Genomic DNA, 26,593 nt, shown 5'->3' with positions numbered 1-26,593 from the left:
TTGCATTTCGATTGACTAAATTGTATTTAGTTTCTCTGAATTTATTATTGCTTTTTATCGGGAATATTTAACAATTGGATTGACCGATAAATAAGGATAGAATTTTTAATATTTCGATCGACAAGCAATAATCGACGAGATTTAAATTAAAATTTGTTAGAGATAAATCAGATGTTTCTATAGAAATTCAAAATTAATTAGTAACGTGTTAAATATAAAATCGAAGGATGAATCGAAACAAAGAAAATTACCTTGTTTTCAGGATTTTCTCGCTTTACGTGCTTCTTTTGTAAATTTTTCACATGACATCGATTGTCGTTAATACTCTAAGGAACATTTTAGCTCGAACGTTCGAAACATACTAAAGAGTAATTCCGCTAAAAGAAAATTAAAATTTATGTGATTGATGATAAAATGTTATCGGTCGCTTTAAAGTATATATAGTTATCACTAATATTTTTCAATTATGCCATTGCTTTTTTTATAGTTCTCGGTGAAATAATTTTTTACGCAACCCATTACGTCATCCATTTAATTACACATGATATTTTTATAATATCGATTATATTTGTTATAGTTCGAATCATATTTATTAATAAAAATGTTCTCTTCAAACGTATTAAATATAAAATATTTATTATTATTATTGTTATTAGAAAGATTAGGGAGAATTATCGGAAGAAACAGCGAGTTCTCGTCTCTCCGTGACGCGTTTTCGCTGTGAATGCCAAGGCTTTAACATAGATTCGATGCCCGTAGGGCTTGCTTTGTTACAGTCCACAAACCTCTGATACCGGTGGCATACTTCAGGGTAGAATATGCCGAATACTTTTGGTATGAAGTAGCTATACGCCAGCCTGAGAAGATCACATTCTCGCTTCCGAGCAAGCTTACCTCGGCTTAACTCGTTTCGCGATCCTTAAAGCTACGGAATACCTACATAAGTATGCCAGGAAACACAATCGCACATACTAGAAACGTTTAAAGTCGCTACACCCGGTGACTGAATTTCTACTTAAATTATATAAATTTTGAATTTGTTTTTCATCCTCTTATCTGTCGGTTTTTTTTTAATGGAGCTTACAAATCGTAGATCAATGTTACATTTCGTTATGAAATCGAAGATAACGTTTGAGTTAGTCCGCTCGGTTCAGAGATTATCCGAGCGTGGTTACGGAATAGCGAGAGCGCGATTTATATGACAGAGAAATCTAGTTAAACAGACTGGAAACGGTCTAAAGGCGAGGTCATAAATTACATCTCTATAGGTTATCGCTCAGGTTTATCGCGCGAAACCGCTGCTTTGCGTTTAAGACTTAATCTCAATGCATATTCTATATTATGCATTGTGAATCAATTAATTATTGCGATTCGTTAGGTATACGTTCATTTTAAATTATTTGACATTTGAAGGACAAAAAAGCTTAATGGTCTATAATAAATTTTAATTGATATATAATTTATTCTTTAAAATTACCAAATTTACTACGATGAATTTTGTCAGTCATATTATTTTGTCAGTTCGCATTCTTACCATTTAACTATGAATAATAAACTTTGAATGACGTTCAAAATCAAGTCAGTACTTTTATGGATTATATTATATAAAAATTGCAAGTTCAATTAATCATTTATTGTCGTATCGTTTAATAATCGATCGTACGTCTTCGCTCGTTATCGATCTTCCTTCTGCCATTGCATTTGGACTCACCGTTAAAACAATAACTTATAAAGATCGAGGTAAATCTTATTTCCTTCGTGCAATTACTTTCAATTCCTTGTTCCTATGTAATTCATTGTCCGTAGTCGTCGTCACGACATGATATAATACAAATCATATTTCTTTTTTTCCACAAAAGGAAAATTATGAAACGATTTTTCGATGTCAAAGTAAGTCGATTTTATTTGGCATTACATCGAATGCCAAATGTAAACTTATTATGCTTTTTAAATTAATAAATATCATATAACAATCATATTTAAATTATTCAATTTCACTGATGAATATCTCTGATGGAAACATAGCTTTATCTTCAAAGGAAGATAAGTGTGCAAATATTTATTATTGGTTTTATCAAAACTTTTATTTTTAGTTTTATCAAAACATATACAATAGGATAAGCTGAAGAGACGGGTGCCGATTTTGGCGAGAATCAAACGTTTATCTTTGGATGCTCCATGGCAGAGAATCGAAGCGTAGTTGTCCAAGTTCGATAAGCTGCCGATGAGACGTCTTCATGGTCGAACTGGCTGCCTTCGCGAATTAAGCTCCGGACAGCAGCCAAAGTTCTCTTAGCGGCTGACCCGATCTCTAACTTCCACAACGTTACCGCTAATTCCAAACACCCTAGGTTAAGACCCTCGTAGATACGTCTATATCCTTCGATGTTCACTTAAAACAAACTCTCCTACCTTTCCCCGACATAAATAGTGCATACTATTTCTAAACATATTTCAATTCTCGTTGTTTCGTTCGAGAACAATTAATTGTAGTATTTCCTTGTTGAAAATTGTTCGTCCTGTTGCAGATGAAAAAGGAAAAAAATAGAAGAAGCTTTTTAAGAAATTAATTAAAAATATTTAGTGAATGAGTTGATATTCGATTAATTTTTTGTTGAATTGAAGATTAATAATTGGCATTAACTATGAATGAAAATATATAACTCGATGCAAAGCTCATTCTTCTGGCTTCTTGGTATTATTCGTGAAAGAAATATCGAAGAAAATATTTTCCGTGTCAATTCTCACGCTTCATTATTTAATTTGCCTCTAAAATATAGTTCGGAGAAGAGTTTGGCGAAGCCGTCGGGACGCGTGCTCGTTGAAAATGCAAATGACCGGCTGCCAGTTAATCGACGTTTATCGCCGATAATTTCGCAATTTATCATCCTCTCGCGTTTAGAATACATCGTGCATGGTGACACATGCCTTGAAGATATAGCTATAATGAGTATTATGGGTGTGCGTATCTATAAGCACGTAGAAATTAAAGTCAACAGGAATACGAGTAGAAAGGATTTGATTGATTATTTTATAATTGTTTCTTAATCTGGTTAAATCGATAAGATGCCACTTATTATGATATCTATATGATATCTTAATTCTATATGATATCTTTCATAAATTTTGTCGTATCGTACTTAGGAACCCTACAACGATGAAGATAAGCATTTTAAAATTGCTTTTTCTAAAATAAAAAAAATATATATATATATATATATATATATAAATAATCTTTTCACGTTTATAGTTCAAACAACAAGAGTCATCTCGATCATCGATCAACAATATCGCGCGCGAACGATCCTTCGTAATAAAAATATCCAAACCGAAACTGTTTTAGTTTCCCGCATCTACCTTGGATCTGCATTCCAAATCCGGGTTTTCAAGTAAGATCGTGTTCGGATAAGGATCCTGGCTTGTTTGGATACGCCGAGTTATCCGAACTTAAAGTGACGGATTTGTATAATCCGGATAATCAAGGTAATTCGAGTAGCGTCAAACTTTCCTCTACTTTCTTCGATTTCTTTCGAAATCGTCTTCATCGTCTTTTATTCGAATTTGTTTCGTCCATTTAAGTACGATACATTCTTTCGATCTTTATCATACGTATGAGACGATAATCGAAATAGCACAAGTCATTTTTATACTTCATAGGCATCGTTTAGGCAATGCAATAATTAAATAAATATTTTACAATGATTATGGGAGTTTTTTCTTTTCTTTTTTTTTTTTTACAATACGATCTCGTCAATATCGATCTATCTTATGTCAATTGATAAAAGAGATTATTGAAATTATTTTTATTTTTATTGTTTTATAAAGCCACGGGGATTTATATAATTCATAAGTACCTTTATTGTTCGATCAATTTAAAGAAAATGTAGAATTATTTTAGAAAGTTTCGTTGCACAATTTTCCTAACGAATTTCCAAAGCTCGATTTAAGGTGCCATCGAAGCGTCCAAGTTGCAAAGATATCGGCGAGCTTTTCGCCGTGAGTTTAGTTGGAAAGTGGTTAATATAGAGTATGGAGGGTTGGATAGTAGCTGCTATGGTATACGTGCATGCATTACCCAGTTTCTCTCTCTCTCTCTCTCTCTCTCTCTCTCTCTCTCTTTCTCTCTGTTTCTCTCCTTTTCGTGGGTGTGTCTCGAACGATGGTGTAATTCTTTCAGTAGCGGCACCCACGGAGGTCGCAGTTGTACTGTAAATCCCAAAGTTCGTCGCCGGCGCTAATTCGAAGTTTGGCGCAGTTGCTGCAGAGCTCCATGGCCCTCTCAAACCCCTTTCGTTACCACCCCGAATGCGCACCTATACACACGGACGTTTCATTTGCCTGTGTATTTGAACGTAGCACTTATTGCATGATTGCGATTGTCTGCGTTTTCGTACGTATGTATATGTATGAAGGTTAGATAGGTATATAGAATAGGTATATCAATAGATATATAGCATACTTCGTAGAATTGAGGAGAGAAAATACAAAGAGGCGAAGGAGGTAGGAGGAGAAGTAGGAGAAGGAGTAGGAGAAGGAATAGGAGTTGGAACGCCCTTGGTTTTGTGTCTTTGAGGAGAGAAAAGACAGACAAACAGAGAGAGAGAGAGAGAGAGAGAGAGAGAATTTGGTCGAAATTGGTACATCTACGCGTACCCTGTTCAGCTGCGAATAATTGCCGTAGATGATGAAATCATGACAAAGTGTGATGTTATTGCTGATGGTGCTGACAGACGCAAAGTCGACTTACCAGTCCAGCAGGGAGCATCTCTCGAAACCCTCTAAAATCCTTCGAATTCTGAAACGACGATGAATTTTGCGAACGAGCTCTAACCGATGAAGCCATCTCTTTACTGTTCGACCATCTATATGGCCAATCCCTCTTCTCGATTTTCCTTCTCCCTATACTTCTTCCTCTTCCTTTGTATCTATTTCTTTTTCTTTTTTCTCTCATTTCATTTCTTCCGCGTCGTTTTACTAATGCGCCAGTTAATGCGATACAATTGCACGAAGTTTCCACGACGATCGATTTATACTCACACGGTTTTTTACGTGCTCGATTGAAAATTTTAAGCGAGACCTGGGATACGTCGAGATGAGTGAGACTGAAGTGAAACGATTTATTCTCGATACTTTTGTACTTCAACATTTATATACGTATTTACGTATGTACATATTGTATGTAGGTATGTATGTCAAGTAATATTGTCTCTTCGTCGAGAGAATGAAATAGAAATGGATGTTTCGCAGCTCTTTTCTTTCTTCGATGAAGTTTGATTTATTCCCGGAAAATTGTTGCTTTGGTAAATTTTACACGTCATGTTTATTTTATACGCTGACATTTTTACGAACCTCTTTCTCTCTTTCTTTGTCTCCTTTTTAGTTTCTGCCTTCTCTTCTATCTAACAAACCGGACTAATTGGGCTATTTCGGCTCATCGATCGAATTTTTTCCTTTTTGTGTGTGTGTGTGTGTGTGTGTGTGTGGTTTTTTCTTTTTTTTTTTTTTTTTTTTTTTTTTTTTTTGTTTACTTCGTACCACATTCGTACGATCAATTTCACGAGAGTCGACGGATACATCCGCAAATTTAGGATCGGTAGTGTCCGTGCGTAGTATATATGGTAGGTATGTAAAAAATTAAGCGAAATTAAAAATATTCTCTTCATTTACAATTATTACTAGAAATTTTATCCTTATAAACAAATTTATTTACCATTAAAATGATTATTTATAAATATCACGGAGTTATCGAAAATATCACGTGAAAGTTATATTGAAAGGGCATGCGATTTAAAGCGTTGTACATATTTATATTTCTACGAGTAAAATCCTTACGATTTTTATTTCATATCAAAATGATCAAGAATTAAATAATCGGATGTAATCAAAACTAATTGATTTTGTGGAAAATGTTCTAAGGGATGTAGAAATATGTTGTTCATGTCAGACAGAAAATGTCCCACACGCAATGGAGAAAAAGAGAGTGAGTTTTCTTACAAGACACTCTGTAGATGGCCGGGACGACGTTGGCTCAGAGAAAGGAGGGATAATTGAATACAACTTGATCGAGCCGCGCGTTTCCACCCCATTAAATCGGGCTTAAGCTCGTAAGGGAAGGGAAAAGGGTGGAATCGAGAAGGTACGGGGTGAAAGAGGCAAAGCGAGCGAGCAAGAGAGAAAGAGAGAGATAGTGGGAGGGAAAGAGATAGAGAGAAAGCGAGAGAGAGGGAGAAAGAGAGAGAGAGAGAGAGAGAGAGAGAGAGAGAGAAAGCGAGCGAGAAAGAGAAAGAGTGAGAGAGAGAGAGAGAGAGGGGGGGGTGGGGAAACACTCCGTTGGCTCGACGGGAAGGCGAGAGAATGTTTACTGCTGCCCCAGCTGGAGGCCAATCAGTATAGCTGGCCCTCCTTCTGCAACCCTCCGTCCATACTTGTGCCACATACCCCCATGCAATGGAAACGCGAGGGCAATAGCTAAGCCGATGTCGTTATACAGCTGGATTATTCCTCACCCTCTCACAGCGGCCCGTTATGGTGATAATCAAATTAACTCACTTCGAATTTTAAAGACACAACCCTCCCTTTCACTCTTCTCCCTTCTTCTCTCCATCACCCTTCATTCTCCTTCATCAAATTTTCCCTTCTCGGTCTATCTCTTACCGCTAATTCACTACGACGCCGAGTCATTCCTTATAGGCTTTACTTCTCTTACGTTTCTTTTTTCTTTCTTTCTTTCTTTCTTTTTCTTTTCTTTTCTTTTCTTCTCCTCTTTTTTGTTTGTTTTTCTTCGTTACTAACTACCACTACTTTTTCATTATTATTTCTTTTTTCCTTGTCTTTCACGTTTGTACGTAAATCTCTTTGATATTGTAAATTCTTATTGGTTATTAACATTGTTCTATGATTATCTTAATGATTTTTGAATTTGCTGTAGTATCACATTGGATAATTGCCGAGCGATAGTTTTCTTTACGTATGTATAAGAGAAACAATATATAGGTTTGATATTAGGAAATAGTCATGCCAGAAGCGAGATAAATTCTCTTATTATATATTCCGAAAACTCGAGTGGCGTAGAGTTGATAAACAACGAAATCCTTTGATCCTTTCAAAATGAACGTATTAACGATTTCAAACAATTTTGTAAAGCATCATAAATCCGTCGAACAGTAAACGTATTTCATTGATCTGTAAATATATATGTATATATATATATATATATATATATATATATATATATGGATACACATATACATTGATGTATATACGTCTGTGGATTAAAATGATCGTAGTGACTCGTTGAGTAGCGATAATCATGATGGGACCGGATCGTATTTGTTCTCCTGAATGAAACAACGTTACAACGAACGGCACAGGATTATTTCGTCGTTTTTAGATCAACGATTATCGTTCGTAGCGTCGTCCTCTATCGTATCTGCCTTCTCCATTCCCTTCTGAAAATCGTCATTTCGCGCATCAGATACTTCTATGCGTATATTTCCCGTCTAAACTGATAATAATTGGAATACGCTTCAATGAGAACGCTTTGTGCGCAACGGCTCTTGTTCCTCGATTAAAGCGTCTTTCATTTGCACCTGTCATTTGCAAGATTATCAGTCGGGTATAGAAGGATATTTAACATTGACATAATGGACATAATGTAATGATCCAGTACGATGCTGATCCCATAAGTTCTAACATAACAAAAAAAAAAGAAAAGAAGAAAGAAAAGAGAAAATATCATTGGAAATAAATAATTTTGTTCATTATTCTTTTTAGTCATATTAATAATAATAATAGCGTTTAACTTCGATCAAATAGGAAGGAAAGAGATGGATTCAAATCGATTAGGATTATTTAACATTCGAATCTCGAGCTTTGCCGATTTCCATTACAGATCCCAATGACAAATCGTAAACGATATTGATAGGAGGATTTTATTCATATCCAGGTTATGGAATGGTATATGTATATATTTTAGAAGACAATGAAACATGCATTTGAAATTGATCGAACATATCGACGAATCGTACTAATGCAATCGCTCGTAGAAATTTGTGAATTTTTTCGAATATATCTATTCGTAGACTTTCAAACGGACTCATTTGTAAGAGCTCAAAGAGAGGATTTAGGATACTGAAGGACCGACATATTCATCCGCTCGGCTCAATGGTTATCGTCTTTAATGCATCGGCCAGAGTCTGATACCGATAATTGCAGGAAAAAAGTGAATACATATGTAGATACGAGCGATACATTCTTCATTTTCTCCAATCGTAAAAGATTATTCGTTAAAAAGGTATTACGAACGTTATGTAAAATCTGTTTTTAATACTTGCGATATCTTTCACAATGCACTTTATGCGAATGACGATCGTTCCGAGATAATACGTTGGCCGTAACGAGTTTCGATTTTCGACTATTATGGATAGCAGAAAATGAGGGAATATTTGGGAATAAATTAATAAGAAACGATAAAAAAAAAAAGAGAGAGAGAAAAAAAAACGCAACGAAGGAATAAGAATATTGATGAATATAATTTTAATACCGAGGTAAATGATTCTTAAGAAGGATCATACGTTAAATATTAATATACTTATCCTATATGAACGTTTAAAAAAAAAAAAAGAAGAAGAAAAAAATATGCAACATTTCAATTGATACATTCGTATCTATAAATCGAATCTAATCATTGTAGAGATTATAACGAAACGCGCAATTTCCTTGGAATACGATTAGGATATGGTTATGGTAATTAATCGATCGATGTTAAGCGATCAAAACTGTGGAAATGATGGTTGAACATCGCGCATATAGCTATGACGTACTCTACAAACTGACGCGTAACATCCGGCTCGATTTATAATTATATTACGTTACTTACCAATTAGATACGATAGAGATTGGCATGTTTTAATCTGCACGTTATATTGCTTCATTGAGAAAAAAGGCAATAGAAATAGGCAAATAATCGTGGAAAGAAATGAGCAAAACTAATCATGATTATAGTGCATCCAAATCGATCGTAGAATCTTATATCGGATAGTGAAAAGTCATTGGGAAAATTGTACGATGTGGTCGCGTTGTAAGATAAAACCGTAATAAAGGTGGCTTTCCATTAATTCGACGAGGAGGATCGTAGAAGCAGAGCTTTGTGGCCAGTTGGAGTTCTCTTCCAAGTAGAAGAAAAAAAAAAAAAAAAAAAGAAAGAGAGAGGAAGAAAAAGATTGAAGGATGAAAGAGAGAGGATGGTGCGTGGCAGCAATCTGCGAGTGGATATACCTACACAAAACTATACTACACGTTTTCTCCCATATCACGTATAGACACATCCACGTATATTTTCTTATGTGTTTGTGTGTACATTCCTTTATTTTCTATCCGAAGGGTTGCTCGTAGAAAGGGTCTAAAGGCTTTGGCGAATCGGTGGGAGCCCGTGTTTGAGATGACCACGTTTCTGGGTAGCTAAAGTCTCGTGGTTAGGATTAGCTTAATTACAGATAACTAAGTCGAGATTCACGAAAGCTATAGATACGGATAAAAGAACAACAAACGTGGGAAGACCAGGATGAAACAAACAGAGTGAGAGAGGAAGATAGATAGAGAGAGAGAGAGAGAGAGAGAGAGAGAGACAGAGTATACAAGGAAAGAAAGAAAAGATGAGAAAAAGAGAAGGATAGCTTGAAGAAATCCTTGAAGAGAGTCAGAAGAGAAGAATACTTTGAAATCGAAGATACATGTACACGAGCATACTCATGCGTACATGTATGTATGCACGTACAAATACACTTGACCGACGGCCACGAAAGTTTTATTATCTTTCCGGTCGCTGCAGAAGGCGAAGTGGCGGCAGCCGGATATTTCTAAAACGGATAGGAGGATATTGTGATCCTTCACAAACAGACGAACGGAGAGAAAGGGAATGAGAAAGAGAGAGTGTGCGAGAGGAACACTTGGTTCTTTTGAGAAGTATCTTTCACGAGATATTACATGGCATCAACGTCATAGCTACAGTCCGAATAATGTCCGTGTAACTAGTACCTAAACTTTTCTAGGTGGACGTGTATATTTGTGTTCTCGCGGGTTACTGTACATAGCTATGTATGTATGCTCTGCATTGTTAGAAAAGCGATGGAAGAATAGGTAGAGAGTAGGGATAAGGATGAGCATTGAGGAGAAACATTCTAATAAAATTTCTATTTTCTCTCTCTCTCTCTCTCTCTCTCTCTCTCTCTCTCTCTCTCTCCCTCTCTCTCTCTCGCGAGGTTAATTGCCTTACCGATGTTGGATCACTAGAGAGTAACGAGTCTTACTTGCTTAACCTGTGGTCACTCGACCCTAGACGATGTCACCTACGTGAAATTTCCATTGTTCTATCTCTTGATCTTCTTGCGTTTCTCTCTTTCTCGCTCTTAACTATTTCGTTTCCGTCTCTACGTTTGCCTCTATCAGTATATATCTCTTTACTCGTTCGCCGGAATGGTACTTTCTCGTTCCGGCGTTTCTATCTCTCGGGAAGAAAATGATACTCGTTATCCTGAATTGTAAAGACGTAAGAAATTGCCGGTGCTTTACTACGATTCCTCGTACTCTTACGGAATAGCATCCTTAATCGTTAATACTGTTTACAATCTATCCCTCATAATTATTTTTCGTGTTCGATCATTAAATATTTTTAATTTTTATATTATCTAATTAATTAATTAACCTTACGATTTCTATTTAATCGAGGGATATTATATTATTTAATAATCACGTTCAACGTAATAAATCCAATATCATTTCAGTATCCGACATCATTAGGTTTCAATTTTTATGAAATTATGATCCTTTACCAACATGTTTATATCCATTTTTGACAGTTGCGTTTCTTGATTCAGTCTTGATCCTTTCAAAGTAGCCACGTCGTCCCATAGGCATCCAACATTCGAGATCAGGATCCCGGATTTCGAAGTGGACTGTCGATGCTGATAAATGCGACTAGTCGACCCTTAACGTTGAATCCTAGAGACTTTGTGGTGGCTTCGTGACTCTCCAAAGTGTGGTCACTGATGATCACTCTGTGGTTGACTATGTACATAGGATTCTACTGGACGAAGTTTGCTGAGCCGGAAGAGAGAACAGGGAGAGTAGAACCATTTATTCGATATTCTTGAACAAATGAGTTACAAGCAACTTCATACTTTGTTTCTGACTACAATCGATTCAACAAATCAATACAAATCAAAGCTTCGAAATATTTTCATTATCGTATTTAATGAATAATATCTATGATTCCTAATGTTTATATAAAATTAAACATTGTAAACGTAAAGAACGTTTTAAAACGGTAGAATTCCCATTTATAAGAAATCTCTATGACGTAGACCGACTTGAGGAATAAAAATAGAAGATCATCTAACGACGGTAGATCTAAAATGTAATACATATAGAGTGTACACAAAAGCAAGTGTATTCGTTATGTTTATAGAAACTCGACTACCATCAGTAGATTCTTTAAGGAAGAGACGTTGAATTTGATACACATCGTGTAAGTAAAAGCGCTGACGGTCTACTCACAGGGGAAGATTGTGGGGGAGAGAGAGAGAGAGAGAAGGCGGGTGAGTCTTTCGCAAACCGATTCACGTCACGCAAACTTGTTGCTTGGTTAAGGAACGAGTTTTTTCGTGCTCTTTAGCACATTATCAAAATTACTTTCGTGCCTTTAGGGACAAACGATATCAAAGTCCGTGGACGATCGTTCGCGTCTTACATTTGCGTTACCTTCGTCGTACTTAAAGGAGTTAGAAGGGTTTGAAGGTGGTGAGGACAACTACACGAAGGTTCAAAGCAAACGATCCATCTCGAGAATGTCAGGCTGTTCCCTTGCAGCGTTACGCGGGTATATACTTTGGGATGTGTTCCAATTTCTCTCAAGTATACTCGCGTATTATGGTATGGCTTCTCACTAGACGACCAGAGACTCTTGGTGGCTGATTAGCTCTAGAGATGCACTCGAGGATCGAACTCCGTCGATCGACCGAAGAACAATTAATCACTGCAATCGGATTGCACCGTCGCGTGCTACGTTCAACCACTTCGCTTTTCTTCTTATTATTATTCTTCTTACTCTTCTTCTTCTTCTTCTTCTTCTTCTTCTTCTTCTTTACCTTATTCCTCTTTCTTTTGTTTATTCCTCGAACTTAAAAAGAATTCTTGATTCTTCTTGTTCTCTTATTAATCGCTAAGATTTTCTTTCGAGCAATCCTACTAATTCTTTTGCTTGAGTCCATCGTTTTGTAGCATTTTGTAATTTTGATTTCTTTTAAATGTTTCAAACGAGCCTTATCCTACCTTTTTATATGTATAGCAATTTGAATGATACAGGTCCAAAGTATGTTTAACGGAGGATCGGATAAAATCGATTCAATATACATATACGTATATATATATATATATATATATATATCGTACCAAGATGAAGCCCATAGAATGGGAATTTGGGTCTCATTGGTTTTGCTCTTTCTTCGATATTATTTCTCGAAACATTGCTCCCTCTCTTTCCTTTCGTCGTTAGAAATCCCTTTAGGATTTCACTTCTCTATCAAAAACAAATGTACTTGCTGTGTTTCCGGTGGAATCGTTGTTGCGAAAGTTTGTTCATGGTATTCTCTCTTTCTGGTTATTCCCCAATGAGAAACAATGATGCGGATAAGGGGTTGTTCTTCAAATGTTTTCAAGAGAATTCAGTTTATTTTTTGATTCTACGTCATAGGGGTATTCTCGTAGGAACGCTTTGAATATTGAGTTACACATATCAGAGATGGCTGCTTCCTTTGTATGTATGACGTATTTAGAAAAGTTTAACAATAAGTATTTTTCAGAAAGAGAGGTAAAATCTTTTAAGCGGACGATAAACAAAGTGAATCTCTTGGGTAATAAGAGTACGCTCTTGATATCATACTTTTTGTTAATATTATTTGATTTATTTCTTTAATTATAAATTTATAACAAGATATATTTTACTTTGAGTATAATAATTTTTAACCGTCGCCGTTATAAAGTTTCTAATTTTCTCGGAGAAATATCGAAGGTTAACGGAGCGCGTTCGTTTGCATGATTTTGCATTCGACTGACGTGGATTTTAATCGGAATATACTTGAGGACGAGGGAAAAAATGGATTTTCACGCGACGATTAATTCTCACGATATAATATTGGCACGATTAATTATTACTACAATGTCCAAAACAAATCTATTAGATGGAATAGCCGATCATAAGAAGTTGCAATTGAATAGTTCAGATGGAACATCTTAAGCCGTTCCACAGTGCTCGCTCGCGCGCAAAGCTAACTCGGAATGGGATCGTTGTGTATTGTATTGTGTATAGGGGGTTAAAGGAGGGATGGCGACTAGGCTGTGCTGACATTGAAAGATGGTAGTGCTCCTTCTCCCTGGCCGCTGCTTCCAGCATGATATAGCACCATCCGAACGCGCTGATAGATCCAATTTACAGGGCGCCTTTAGCACGCTACCGAACCACCACCGAAAACCTTTTCCACCTTAACGTAGTCTACCTCGTCTCAAGTGGAAGACAATTTTTAACTTTGCAAACCTCTCTCTCTCTCTCTCTCTCGTACGAATAAGCTTCCCCCAGACGAATTAATTATTTATTTATTTCTTTCTTCCTCTTTTTCTTCTTTTTCTTTTTCCTTTTTTTTTTTTTCTTTCTTTTTCAGGAAGAACAACATATCCTTTCTTTTTTCTTATTATATCCATGTTACTATCTCACGTTTATTCCTTCGATCTAGAAAATTTAATTGAACACTTATCAAGATCCCTCAAGGATTAGATACTTCTTCCTTTTCCATCATTAATATTGACGTCGTTAAAAGGATTGTCCTACTATTCATTTTTCCCTTTTCCTGACCGCAAACATATTTTTCTTCGCCGACTGTTATTGACTCTATCGGACGAAAGAACGCAAGGAAGAAAAAAAAATGGGTAAAAGAATAAAAAAAAGACCATGAACGAAGGACGAAAGGAAGGACAAATTTTTCTCTTCTCGTCTAAAGGATCGAAGAACGATGAGGAAGAGGTCAATCCGGGCAATTAGCCGGAAGAGAGAGCAGACGAAGGTGGAAAGGTCGTAGCATCCTGGCGTAGGTCTCGTTTTTGATGTCGAAGGGGGTCAGCCAAATTCCTCATCAAGGTGGACATGCCTGCAGTTCGTGTGAGCCCAGCTGACCCCAACGATTAATGGTAAACTTAATTATTGGCCTTCTACCAATTTCTCCACGGTACATACCGCGTTTTATATCTTTCGCATTCTAAAGGATCTCAAACATTTTAAATTCGATTCTTCATATATAGGAAAAAAGTTATAAAATGAGAAAAAGAAACATTTCATTATATCAAAAGATTTCGCTTTTGAAGATAAAGGAGAAAAAACAATCAGGAATATACGGTTAGAAAATTCTAAATAATAATCATTGATTTTTCTCACTAAACAGGTAAATCGTAAAATTAATTATATATCATCGAATATCTCGAGTTATCTCGTTTGTCATCTGAATTAAAATTGGCTAGGATACTTTCATCTCCCAATAGTCGCTAGTCGCTCGGTCACGTCATAATGAATATAAAATAAGAAAATACGATATAAATTGCCAATGGTCGCGGACGAGCAGGCGTGGGATGTACTTGACGTATTGCTCGAGTGATCGGATATCGATTAGGCCGGCAGCGGCGTTGGCGGCGTCGACGGTGGCGGTGGAGGGCACGCTCGGTCCATAACACCCTTCCTCCGCGGGTCGTAACTTGCACTCGAATGCTATTCCACTAATTACCAAGGCGACAGAGGCCACTGCGGTTGGCACTTCTGACGGCGTATCTTGACGGTTCTATGCTCGTATATGTCCGCTCGAGGCTCCTGTTTTGCGATGCTAGAGAGAGAGAGAGAGAGAGAGGGGGGGGGGAAGGAGGAGGATGGTGTGTCAGGGTGCTTATCGGACGGGCATACGTGGTTAATCACTAGAACCATCGTTAGGGCACAATATTGTCGATGGTTGTGCGCGTTAATCGTCCCTTAAATTCATCGATTCCCTGACATCAACTAGCGTTTTGTAATTCCAACTAGGATACTTTCCGATGTTACAATCCTACGTGCATTTATCATTTTTCCCTGTTAACGTTCCTTCGAGTAGAAGATAAGAACATTTCGAATGTATATATATATATATATTCAATATCGAGAAATAAATCGAATCAAATGCGAAGATTAATTTGTTTGCAATAGATTAATTTGTTTGAAACGATTGATAAGGAGAACTGAGGGATAACAGTTTCTATTAAAATTAAGAGGAAAGTAATATTGGCATATTTCATAATACGATAATAGCTTGGACGGAAATTAATAAGAACAAGTATCAAGAATCTTTTATTTGTCAATAGATATAAACCAAAAATTGCAATTATGAAAAAGATTAGAAATTAAAAAGAACATTTCTTGATGAACCACGAAGATAGTCTATTGAATCAATTTAGTTAGATAATTCTCTTTTGTGTCGATTTCACAATGTCTAATATCTCTACGAAAGCGATCGTCCCGTCGAATGATACTAAAACGATATCCTTTGTAATAATGCATATCTATTATCGCCTTGTCCTTTCGTTAACGATTCGAGGACGTTCATCGAAATTTACGTTCCTGTGGATTCTTGCGCGCTAATTAAGACACCGCCACTTTAGTTCGGTTCGTCCCCTCAAGCAGCTTCTTAACTATATAAACTATCCACCGCACAGCTAAAACGTCTACCGATAAACCCAGCATCTTCCTCCTACGAGACTTTACCACTGTCACTTCCCCTTCGTCTACCTTCTAACAAAACCCTTATTCACCCTCTCTCTCTCTCTCTCTCTCTCTGTCTCTCTCTGTTTCTCTATCACTATTTCACTCAATGAATAGTCGTGTACGCAAGCGCACGTGAACTTATAGCTCATGAGCAATATGCACTGCATCCGAGAATCCTTGTTTTCGATCTGAGCTAGTAAATTACACCCTACGGATTTGTTACAGTTGCTTGAGAGGTATTAGCAACAAGAAGATTTTGACGTTTCTCTACGTTCTCTCTCAGCTACTTTCTCTCTCTCTCTCTCTCTCTCTCTCTCCATCTCTCTCTTCTTCTCTCTCCGTCTATCTTTCTCTGTCTATCTTGCTTGCGGCCTTTCTCCTTACTTGTCGAACACGTAGATGAGAAACTCAACCTCTATCGATTCTCTCTTGTTGGAGTAGTTCGTGTTTCGTGCAGCAGTTCTAGCTACTCTAGTTACTCTACCGAATTCTTCAACCGGGGATACCTTGAATTGCACGTCGTATTGTTTACATGTGTATATGTATATATATATATATATATATATATATATATATATATATATGTATATATATTGCTAATATCCATGTGTATTACTACGAAATGGTTAATTTAATATTATCTTGGGCGATAGATTCTATATTAATTACAGATACAATTATTATTAATTATTTCTGACTGGTTATAATTAAATACATCGATCGTAATGATTTAATCGTGCATTCAATTAAATTTTTGTTGAGCATAGAACTTTAAATGAAGATTTTATTCTTCTTTTCTTTTTTCTTTGTCATCGTCGATAATTTCACAAATATTTTTCTTCGATCGAAACCAAAATGTTCGACGTGACGTTCGTCGTGTTAAATCGATATTCTTCTTTTTTCGTTTTTCGTCAACAGTTCTCCGATATCTCGTGAATTTCTTATCGAATCTCTACAATTTTTCTCTTTTTTGCGACAAAAGATAATCAGATAAAGAAGACAATTTGACTTTCTCTCTCTCTCTCTCTTTCTCTTTCTCTTTGTTTGACATCCATCGACGCAAACCAATTGAAAGGAAAGGAAGGGAAAGTGGGCGTCATCATTGTCGTCGTCATCATGCGTTACATCCGTTAGAAAAAGCAAAGAAAATCGTTCTTTGGTTTATTCACGTGGCTTTTATATACATCTCTCTCTCTCCCTCTCTCTCTCTCTTTATCTCTATCTCTGTCATACGCATGCTCGCTTGATTTTCTATCTTCGTTTCGTCCATGTCGGAACAGGAGCGGCTGTGTTTGCCGAGTTAAGTGACACTAATTGAAAGTTCAATGCCGGCATATTGATTACAGCCGCAGGGCACATAATACCGTGCAAACACGCGCAGGTAATTCAATCTCGGCCTCGCTCGTCGCGTCTAATTCATCCGTGGAAATGCGAAGGGCGCGTAGTCGAGGGAGAAAGGGAGTCGACGTTGGCATGGTTGGATACTCTCTCTCTCTCTCTCTTTGTGTCTCTCTCTCTCTCTCTCTCTCTCTTTCTCTCTCTGTCTCTCTTTCGACCTGCCGAGAAATGGAAATGGCTATCGAGTAACCAAATTCAACATCGTGTTCAAGCCTGGGACAAAAACTGACTCACTTCTCGGGTGAGCTTTCGAACAATTTCGAACGTACAAAAGAACTTACGCCATTTCGATATCGTTCGCAAAGCAAAGGAAAAAAAATCGAATCACGATCGAGCCGCGGTCGAAGCGCGTTCGACCGTACTGATTTAACTATTCCGATTTATCCTGAAGTTTGAAACTTTTTGTCATTCTTTTTTTTTGTCGTTATAAATAACGAGTTTACACGAGAGATTTCTTTTCGCTCCTTTGTTTCTTTTGTTTTTTATTTATTTCTTTCTTTCTTTTTTTTCTTTTTTTTTTTTTTAATCTTTTACTCAGATAAAGTAATTTATATCTTTAAAAAGGGATACGATGTTCGTTTAATTCTTAGTTAAATTTTCGTTCGATTTATATCACGATGGATAAGATAAAATGTAATAAAAATGAGCGAACCTAAACCGGTAAGAAAATTTCTTTCTATTTGACAATCTACGCGGAGACACTCAGTTTTCAGCAGATCGTAGATTTTCGGTCGCAGGTGATACAGTGCATGGATTCAGGATTGTGTCGCTTTTCGGAGGAGAAGGTACAAAGTCACTTAGAAAGGGAACTTGCTCGAGCTAGCTTGAGGCGGCGGTATAAACTTGAGAAAATCGTAAACCTATATCCGGATGCGGGACGTGAGAGGAAGAACGTTACTTCCTATCCGAGAAGAGAAAGAGGTTGTCGGTATGCCTATATGTGCGCGTACGTGTGTGTGGGTGAGAAAGAGAGAGAGAGAGAGAGAGAGAGAGAGAATTGGTGAGGATGGGGATGAGTTCATGACGAGGGCGACGATGCATCCTGGAAAATGCAATTCGCGCTTGTGCTCGCCAATAGGAAAATACCGGAACTATTCTACTATATTCTTCTTCGTATTTTCTTCCGGTAAGCTCGTTTCCATATCGAAAATGTAAGTTCATGTTATTCTTGCTGTTGATTCTTTATACTTTTCTTAATTATCCTATAAAAATTAATTAACTATCTTCTTTATCGGAAAAGAAAGTTTGAATAAATATAAAAAGTTGTCTGGCTTAATGTTAATTAACCATTAATTGTTAGATTCAATATATCTTTGCGAATATGTAAAGTTATATATAAAAAAAGAAAATATATATATATATATATCTGTATGAAAATTTTATAATAAGACGGTCTTAAGAAAACGTAAGCATTGAGAATGAAAATATTTTCGAGACTAGCTTAAATTGTATGTAGAAATCTCAGGGATTAGCGAGTCGCGTAGTTGCGTACCGAAGCAATGATAGACATAGAAAGGACATGAAGAGAAAGAGAGAGAGAGAGAGAGAGAGAGAGGGGGAGAGAAATAGAGAAATGTTGGAGTAGCAAAGGTCGCGATAGAGAGAAGACGAGCACAAAGGACGGAAAGAGAAGAGGAAGTGACGCAGAGATAGAGACAGAGACATAGAATGGGGCCAATATAAGCAGCTAGCTCACAGCTGTTTGTGCAAACGCTTTCCAAAGCTACGTCCCGCGTTTCGTCCTTTGACAACGCTGAGTACAAACGGCCATGCCTATACTATACCTTGGGATCACATAGAATATATGTGTATATATGTATATCTCTATGTATATATATACATATATATATATATATATCCTCTTTGCCCTTTCGTCCTTAACCCTCCTCATACTTCGTACCACGTCTTCTCCTAACAATCAGTTTCTACTCTCTCACTACAATCAACGTGTCCTTATTCTCCGTCTTCTTTCACCGTCGTTCGAGATCCTTCGTATTCCTTCTTCAACAGAATCAGGATTACTGTGATACCGTTGGTCCTTTTTAATTTCCTGAGTACGCTTAGATAAGGATTCTACGATTCTTTTTACCCTCTCTCTCTTTCTCTCTCTCTCTCTCTCTTTTATTTCTTTCTGTTTTGTTGCGTTTTCATCTTTTTCTTTCCTTTTATCCTTACTCCCTCACTTTCATTTTCAAAGTAATCGCTAAGGAATTATTAGGAACCATCGAATCCTTCCTTTTTAACCTGCATAGTTCGTACGTATAGCTCCTGAAATAAAATTCGATAACCTCGATCGCATCTTTTGTAATTCTTGACGATGTTGTCGTTGAGAAATTCCTTCTTCAGTCTCTCTCTCTCTCTCTCTCTCTCTCGTTCTTCTACTTTTTTTTTTTGGTTTTTTAGCGAACCTTCCGCCATCTCCTCTTCCTTCTTTCTCTGATCGATATAACCGTAGAAGCCGTTAAGACTGGGATTATGAGAGAATTAACTTTTAAGGTAGTTGTTTGCTTTCTTTCAAGCGGTTAATAGTACAAAAGTTTATTAGAAAGCGAAGAACGGCGCTAGACGGAAGATTTTTAGTTTCGTGAAACAAAATCGAGAAAGTTTCGATTTTGTAAATAATATTCAAGAAGATGAAAAAAGAGGAAGAAAAAGAAAAAGGAAAAAAAAGAAAGCATTAAAGATACCCCAACGAAGATACTTGATTTTATTGATTGCTTCAGATTTTAATCAATTATTTCGTTGCACGCATAATCTAGACAGACAATAAATAAGAAACGTTATATTTGAATCTAAGATATAGAAATAAGGAATTTGCATAGTAACTCATGCTATTTCGTCACGTTTTCTTACTCGTTGGTAAAAAATTCTTCTCGAGGGAAATCAAAGGCAATAATCTATGGTAGTTGCAATGTAACATGTATCAAGTAGAGAACGCATCGTCGATCTAATTAACCACATATAATTTTTGTCACGTTCGATAGTTATTAATTAATTGCCAGATTAATGTTCATTTAAATAGTATAATGAATAGTATTGATAATCGAAATAAAAAAATAAATAAAAGAGAGAGAGAGAGAGAGGGGAAGAAATAAGATAAGAGGATTAAATTCGTTTTAAAAAGATTCATTTCATTAAAGAAAAGCAATAACGAAGTTGAAGAAGTTCGATATATTCATTTCGATCAAAAATTCTGCTATAAATTCGGATAGGTAATTTCGAAAAGTCGATTGGTGAAAGCTCCTCTCATGGATGTGCGCGAGCTCTCCATCTCTTTCTCTTTCTCTCTTTTTTACCCTGTCTCTCTTTCTCTCTCTCTCTCTCTCTCTCTTTCTGTCTGTCCTTTTCTGAAAATAGCGTATCTGAAATTGGTTTCGCAGTCTAAGTCGAGCAGGAAATTGGCGGTAAGGTTACAGCACGTAGAGACCGGTCCGGTCATTGTACGATGTATTCGATGTTTCGTTTGTGGACGGATCGAAGAACGGAATCGCTTCCGGGGGTCACAGGGGAATAGGAAATCTGAGGTTACCGGAAGTCGGATTCCGTGACGGGAAAGAAGGTCAAGATTGAGATCTCAAAGAATTAGAAGCATTTGTTCAGCTTTATATACCGCGATTCGGAAAGGAGAAAAAAGAAATGAAGACGAAGAACTTTTACGAACGATACGGAATTTATTTTTCAAAGATGAACCTTATTTTCTTCTTTTTAAAACAATAAAAGAGGAGTTATTTTCTCTCTCTCTCTCTCTCCCCCTCCCTCCCTCTCTCTATTTGCCTTCTTTTATTCCTCGTTTTTTTCTTCCTTAACTTTTTTAACTTTTTTTTCGTCGACGAACAGTTCACAGTACTCGCAAATTCCTATACATGGAATCGATTGGAAGAATAGAATTTGCCTTGAAAACTGTCAGGGAAGACTAGAGAAAAGTGAGAAAGGAAAAAAAGAAAAAGAAAAGGGAAGTCCTACACTCGTGTGAACTCGCCATCCATAAAAGAAGAAAAAGAGAAAAAGAGAGAGAGAGGGAGAGAGAGAGAGAGAGAGAGAGAGAGAGAGAGAGAGAGAAAGTAAGAGAAAGAGACACCTCCAGGGAAATTTCTGTATTTCTCATTTCGCGGAGGGAAAGAGCTGCGCGGAGACCTACCGAAAACCTTATTGAAAATTCCTCCCTCCCTTTCTATTTTCGTCCTTCTCCATTCCACCTTTTTCGTTTTCTTTTTCACGTTTCATTCGTTTCTCCGAGAGTTTTATCCCTTTACTACTTATGAATCGTTTTGCATAATGAATAGAGTACATTTAAAGTTATATTACTCCGATTAAGGAGAATTTTTTTTCAAATTTGTGCTATAATTATTCACAAATTTCACGTATCACTTTTCATATTGTACGTTCTATCAGTCATCGTCGTAAATCACAAGAATAAATATTATATATATATGTATATATATCATTGAATTAATTGATATTAATTATCTATGCATTTCTATTATAATATTTGTAAGATATTAATTATGTTTGTTCCTTCGAATCGTCGAAAGAACGTCACTTAAAAGTAGAGGTAACTCGACCCATAACCGGAGGATCATGAAAAGAGGGCCAAGAGCAATCGTTATTACTGCCAGATGTAGGCAAGTACGTAGACGTAAAACTATCCAAAGTCCATTTCTGAGAACTTAGTTAACCACTTTCTTGGAAGTTTTAACGGCCAACCGTTCTTGCTGCTAACCCCTTATCCGCTTTCTCTCTCTCTCTCTCTCTCTCTTTATCGTTCCCTTTCTTTTTTTTGCGTTTTCCTCCCTTTCTCCCGATGAGTCAGAAAGAGAGAGAGAGAGAGAGAGAGAGAGAGAGAGAGAGAAAGAGAGCAAGTAATTTTCTGACCTTTTCTACTATTTCGCCCCGATATACTTCGTACCCTAGTTTTGAATTTAGTTGGATAGTTTCGACGAACTAGCATCAAAAAGTAATGTTAGTAACTGTGCTCTTTAACTCTCGAGAATGGAAAAAAAGGAGAAAGGAAATAGAGATAGAAAGAGAAACTTGAGGAAAGGAAAGAATAGAAAAATAATGAAAGGGAGAGTCTTCGAAAAAATTGACTCTATTACAGTTGTCTCGTGTTATTGTTGTTTTATTAATTACGTAAATAATTAAGAACCAATAAAGCTTATTAAAAGTAGACGTATATCATGAATGAAATTTTGAGTAAAAAAGAAAAAGAAAAAAAAAAAAACAGCGTGAAAATTCCAACGAAAAGCTTAGAAAAAATACGATAGTTCCTTGTCGGCGAGTTAGCAACCGGAAGAGTTCCATCCTTCAAGTTTACCTTTCTTTCATAAAACTGCAGTAACTTTCGTCTACTTTTCCCTTACTTACGGAAATTCGAGATTAATAGTAAAAAAAGGAAAAAAATCGAGAGAGAGAGAGAGAGAGATATGTTCCAGAAAAAATGCTTTCAAAGCGCATTCTCTTCGATGGATTCGTTACATTTTCTCTTCGGTCAACATCGTTTCACCCTCACCTACCTCCCTCCCTCCCTCTCTCTATTCCTTTCTATCTCTCTTTTTATCAGTCTCGTTATTTTTTTTTTTCACATTTCATTCGCTAACTAGCAGGATTCCTTTTGTGCCATGTAATTCCGCTCTTTTACACACTTTTCTCGCATCTCACCTTTTCTTTTTTATTCCGAGTACCGTACTTATTTTTTCGAGAGAGTTTCATTTACCTCCTCTTTGGTAGCTCATCATTAACGGGTGTAAACAACTATATCAAATATATATTTCTCTTTCTTGTATTTAATTCACAGTATTATGTTCCTCCAGTCTCGTTTTAGAATCGATCACCATTTGTATTATATTTCATACTTTTATTTATTAACACTTATTAGTTTTTACCGATGATCCATCCAATCTTGTTAATTGTGTTTATTAAATATCGTAATTAATATCGTTATTAATAATTTCGTTCGTTAAATTAACGAATATATCGTACTCTACCCCTTATATATATACATATATAAGCTTTGTTAATAAAATAGCGCCGGATGCGTGTAGAAAAATTGGTGAGATAGAAAAGAATGTAGATATACGTATACATGCATGTACGTTGGAAAAGTAGAACGATTGAGATAGAAAGTAAGAGGAATAATAAGAGTGAAAAACAAGTATGTACATACGTATATATGTATAGTATATGTACGAACGTGGATCGTTACATACATATGCGTCGACAAGTTTACGCTACGCTGAACGAATATGCAGTCAAGTGAAGGAGGAGTAGTACCATATCAGAGGCCCAACGAGAAGAAATACAACTTGCTATGTGCCGTCTGAGAGAACAACTATCTCTCTCTCTCTCTCTCTCTCTCTCTCTCTCTCTCCCTTTTTCTCTCTCTTTCTCTTTATCTCTCTTCTATCCAGCTATCTTTCTTTCTCTTCATTCTGTCTATCCGTCCAAGCTTCGCTTCGTAACTCGTCGGCAAATATCGCGCGTGAATTTCAAGTTCGAATCGGCGGTAAATATACATAAGTGAACGTTGGTGTAAGAGAGCGAGAGAATTCTCGCTTCCGTATCTATCTTCTACTCGACAAGGAGCGATAATATCCTACAAGGATGGTTTGGGAAACCTTTCGAAGGCGCTACACCGTGAAGAACCATCGAGTTTAACGGTTTAATCGCGACGTTTTTCCTTCCTCCTGGTACCTTCCCGTTTCCGGATTTATATTCTCGCTTTCTTATCGAGTCGTTCGGTTGGAAATCACATTACTATCTGTGTAGTTTCCTTCATAACTGTGCGTACTTAAGTCGAATAGTTGGAATACTTTTTGATAAGGACACTTTATCGATTCGATCGAGTGTGGTTAACTGGGGAATTAATTAAATGAAATGCCACGAACGCGATTTCAATCTAATTTTAATTTTCTAATTCTAAATTTAGAAAGGATTTTTTCTGTTTTCCTTTTTTTTTTTTGCACTTTCTTTTTCCCTTTTCCCTTTTCTTTTTCAAAAGTAAAGTAAATCGGGGAACATAGAATAGGAAGGTGAGAAAGGAAAGAATTCGACAAACAAATCGTTCGATTGCCCTAGCCGTAAGAAATCCTTAGGAAAAAGAAGGATTTTTCTTTCGACGAATACCACCACCTATCACCGTTCTCTTGCTTATCGTCAACACGTAATCTTGGCAAAGGACGATACGCAGGTGTTCGAGGAGCGAGAAGGGTAATAGTAAGAAGTGTAAACTGAGGCAACTATGTAAACACAGGTCACGACGCTATAGGAAAGGATTTTTGTGGTGAAAGAAAAGGCTATTCTTCAGCGTGTTACCTCGACTCGTACGATTTCGAATATCTCCTTTTTTTCCACTTTTCCTTACTTTTTCTCTTTTCCGTTCATTCTTCCTTCGTAGAAGACGACATCCTTATAACCTTCCGTTCTCTCTTTTTTATTTTTTTTTTTTTATCTTATCCTTTTCTTTCTTGATCTTGTTTCCTGCATCCTTCTCTTGGGAAAGGACGACGAGAAAGGGAGTGAGAGAGAGAGAGAGAGAGAGAGACAGACAGATACGCAGAGAGAAAGAGAGAGAAAGAGAACGCTCTGACAGAAGTTCCTACGTCAGTGTAACTGTTGAACCACAATTTTAGCCGGAAGGCTTATATAGTCGGCATTCTGATAGCGAGTAATATTAAACTTGGCCAATGCCTCGAGCCAGTCCAACAAATTTTGCGGTTCTCTTTTCGCTATTTTATCGAACGTGCTTTACTCTCAGGAATGAGAACTATCCTGGTCCTTTTCGTTCGTTGTTAATTAAGGTTATATGTGTCTTCGAGAGTGTGTCGCAATACCTACTCCTTGTCCTTTATATATTTATTTTCCTTTGTTACGGAAATTGTTTCTTGTTCAGACAGAAAATGGACGTTTCAATTGTACTGTTTTAATATTTGAAAACTATGAGAGATACATATAATACATTTTTTATTTTACGCGAATTCGAGACTCGTTCTTTGTAATTTAATTTTATCGAAAAAAAAAACCAAAAAAAAAGAAAAAGAAAGAACAAAAAAATAAGAAAAAAATAGGGATATCAGTTTTATTTAATCTTAATTTTTATCTGTCTGTGTTTTAGGAACGCTAATAAAACACATTAATCGTTTGTTTCTATCCGTTTCCTTTTCCTCTTTTCTTCTCTTTCCATCTTTCTTCCCCTACGAGAAACGAGAGTTGTAATCGCAGTTTCTATGTTGCCTATCACTCCGCAACTTCTTCCAGAAGGTTCATAAGTGCTCGACCTGTGATAGTAATATGAAACTTAAACTAAACCAATGTCCTCAGGCTCTCTCTCTCTCTCTCTCTCTCTCACACACACCCCCTCTCTCGTTTCTCCTTCTCTTCCCTCTCCTTTCATTTCTGTCTGTTGTTCCGATGAGCTTTCACGATGACGATATTTTGTCATGACGATAATACTCGTATATTACACTAATATTACGACTTGTCGCTAATTCGAGATTAACAAGAGAAATGATAGTAAAGATGAATAATTTACAATGTTATCGATGAAAAAGAAAATAAAATAATCTATATGAAAATAGAAATAAAAGTAAAATTTATCATTTTAATTTGTAATCGTATCTAGATATATTATACGTATTTATTTTCCTTTTTTTTCTTCCCTGAAAATTATACTATCATACCTCATATTAAAATTAAACATAATATAAAATTGTAGAATTTTTATTAATATTACCTGAAGATATATTCATATTTTACGATATTAAAGTCTCTGCTTTAGCGATATAAAAAGTATTAGCGTATAACGTTGAACATTTATTTTTACACATTAACTGTCTGTTGTTTGAAAAACGCAATATTTTTTCTCTCGATGAAAGAGTTTAATCGTTCTACTTTTTTTCCAAAACAAATTACGCTAATGTAAATATCTATATTTGCAAAGATGAAAAATATCTCGATCACTGTGATCTACTTGGGTATGTCTCTTGAGAATCATGTTTTCCAAGTTTAGTTTTACTTAGAAAATAAGATTCGCTTTTCTCTATAAAATTATTTCATCGATTGATATTGAAATAACGAATTATCTTCAAATCAATAATATAATTTCGATTAATTGATATATCAAAGAATATTTCAATGGTATTACAAGAGATATTTTATTAGACTTTTTCTCGAATTTTCAAATGATTTTTAAGAAGCTAATAAACGTTAATTGGCCGCATCGGCCATCTTTCTGTTATATTATCTTGAGCTTCTCAGTTAACAAGAGACAAGTATAATATACCATAATGCATATAGTACTAAAGATCTATTACCATCGACGCTAATGAGTTTGTTTTATCGGTGAAATTTTATATATAACAATAGCTTTTTGTT

At 36.2% G+C, this 26,593-nt stretch overlaps 2 protein-coding genes across 7 annotated transcripts in view; one reads left to right on the top strand and one right to left on the bottom strand.

The window, feature by feature from the left end:
- The window catches only part of LOC124955424 (lachesin-like), a 135,781-nt gene that overhangs the window by 808 nt on the left and 108,380 nt on the right, over positions 1-26,593 (top strand). Inside the window, exon 1 of one of the 3 annotated variants that reach the window (XM_047509857.1) lies at positions 14,189-14,235. The exons of the other annotated variants lie outside the window; for them this stretch is intronic. The gene's annotated coding sequence lies outside the window, so the exon portion shown is untranslated. Of the gene's footprint in view, positions 1-14,188; positions 14,236-26,593 lie in introns of those variants that run through there. 3 annotated transcript variants of the gene reach the window in all.
- Positions 1-26,593, bottom strand: part of LOC124955422 (4-coumarate--CoA ligase 1-like) — a 136,907-nt gene that overhangs the window by 12,352 nt on the left and 97,962 nt on the right. The window contains exons 1-2 of one of the 4 annotated variants that reach the window (XM_047509847.1): positions 786-977; positions 252-377 (exon numbers count right to left, since the gene is read on the bottom strand). The exons of 2 other annotated variants lie outside the window; for them this stretch is intronic. Coding sequence is in view for 1 of the 2 variants with exons in the window: in XM_047509844.1 (XP_047365800.1) it covers positions 10,830-10,847 (18 nt within the window). In the remaining variant the exon portion in view is untranslated. Of the gene's footprint in view, positions 1-251; positions 378-785; positions 978-10,829; positions 10,863-26,593 lie in introns of those variants that run through there. One more of the 4 variants, XM_047509844.1, reaches the window with a different exon arrangement.

Source organism: Vespa velutina, chromosome 18 (assembly GCF_912470025.1).
Source record: "Vespa velutina chromosome 18, iVesVel2.1, whole genome shotgun sequence".
Lineage (NCBI taxonomy): Eukaryota > Metazoa > Arthropoda > Insecta > Hymenoptera > Vespidae > Vespa > Vespa velutina.
Note: the sequence above shows the minus strand (reverse complement) of the source record. Positions and strands in the feature narration are given on the sequence as shown.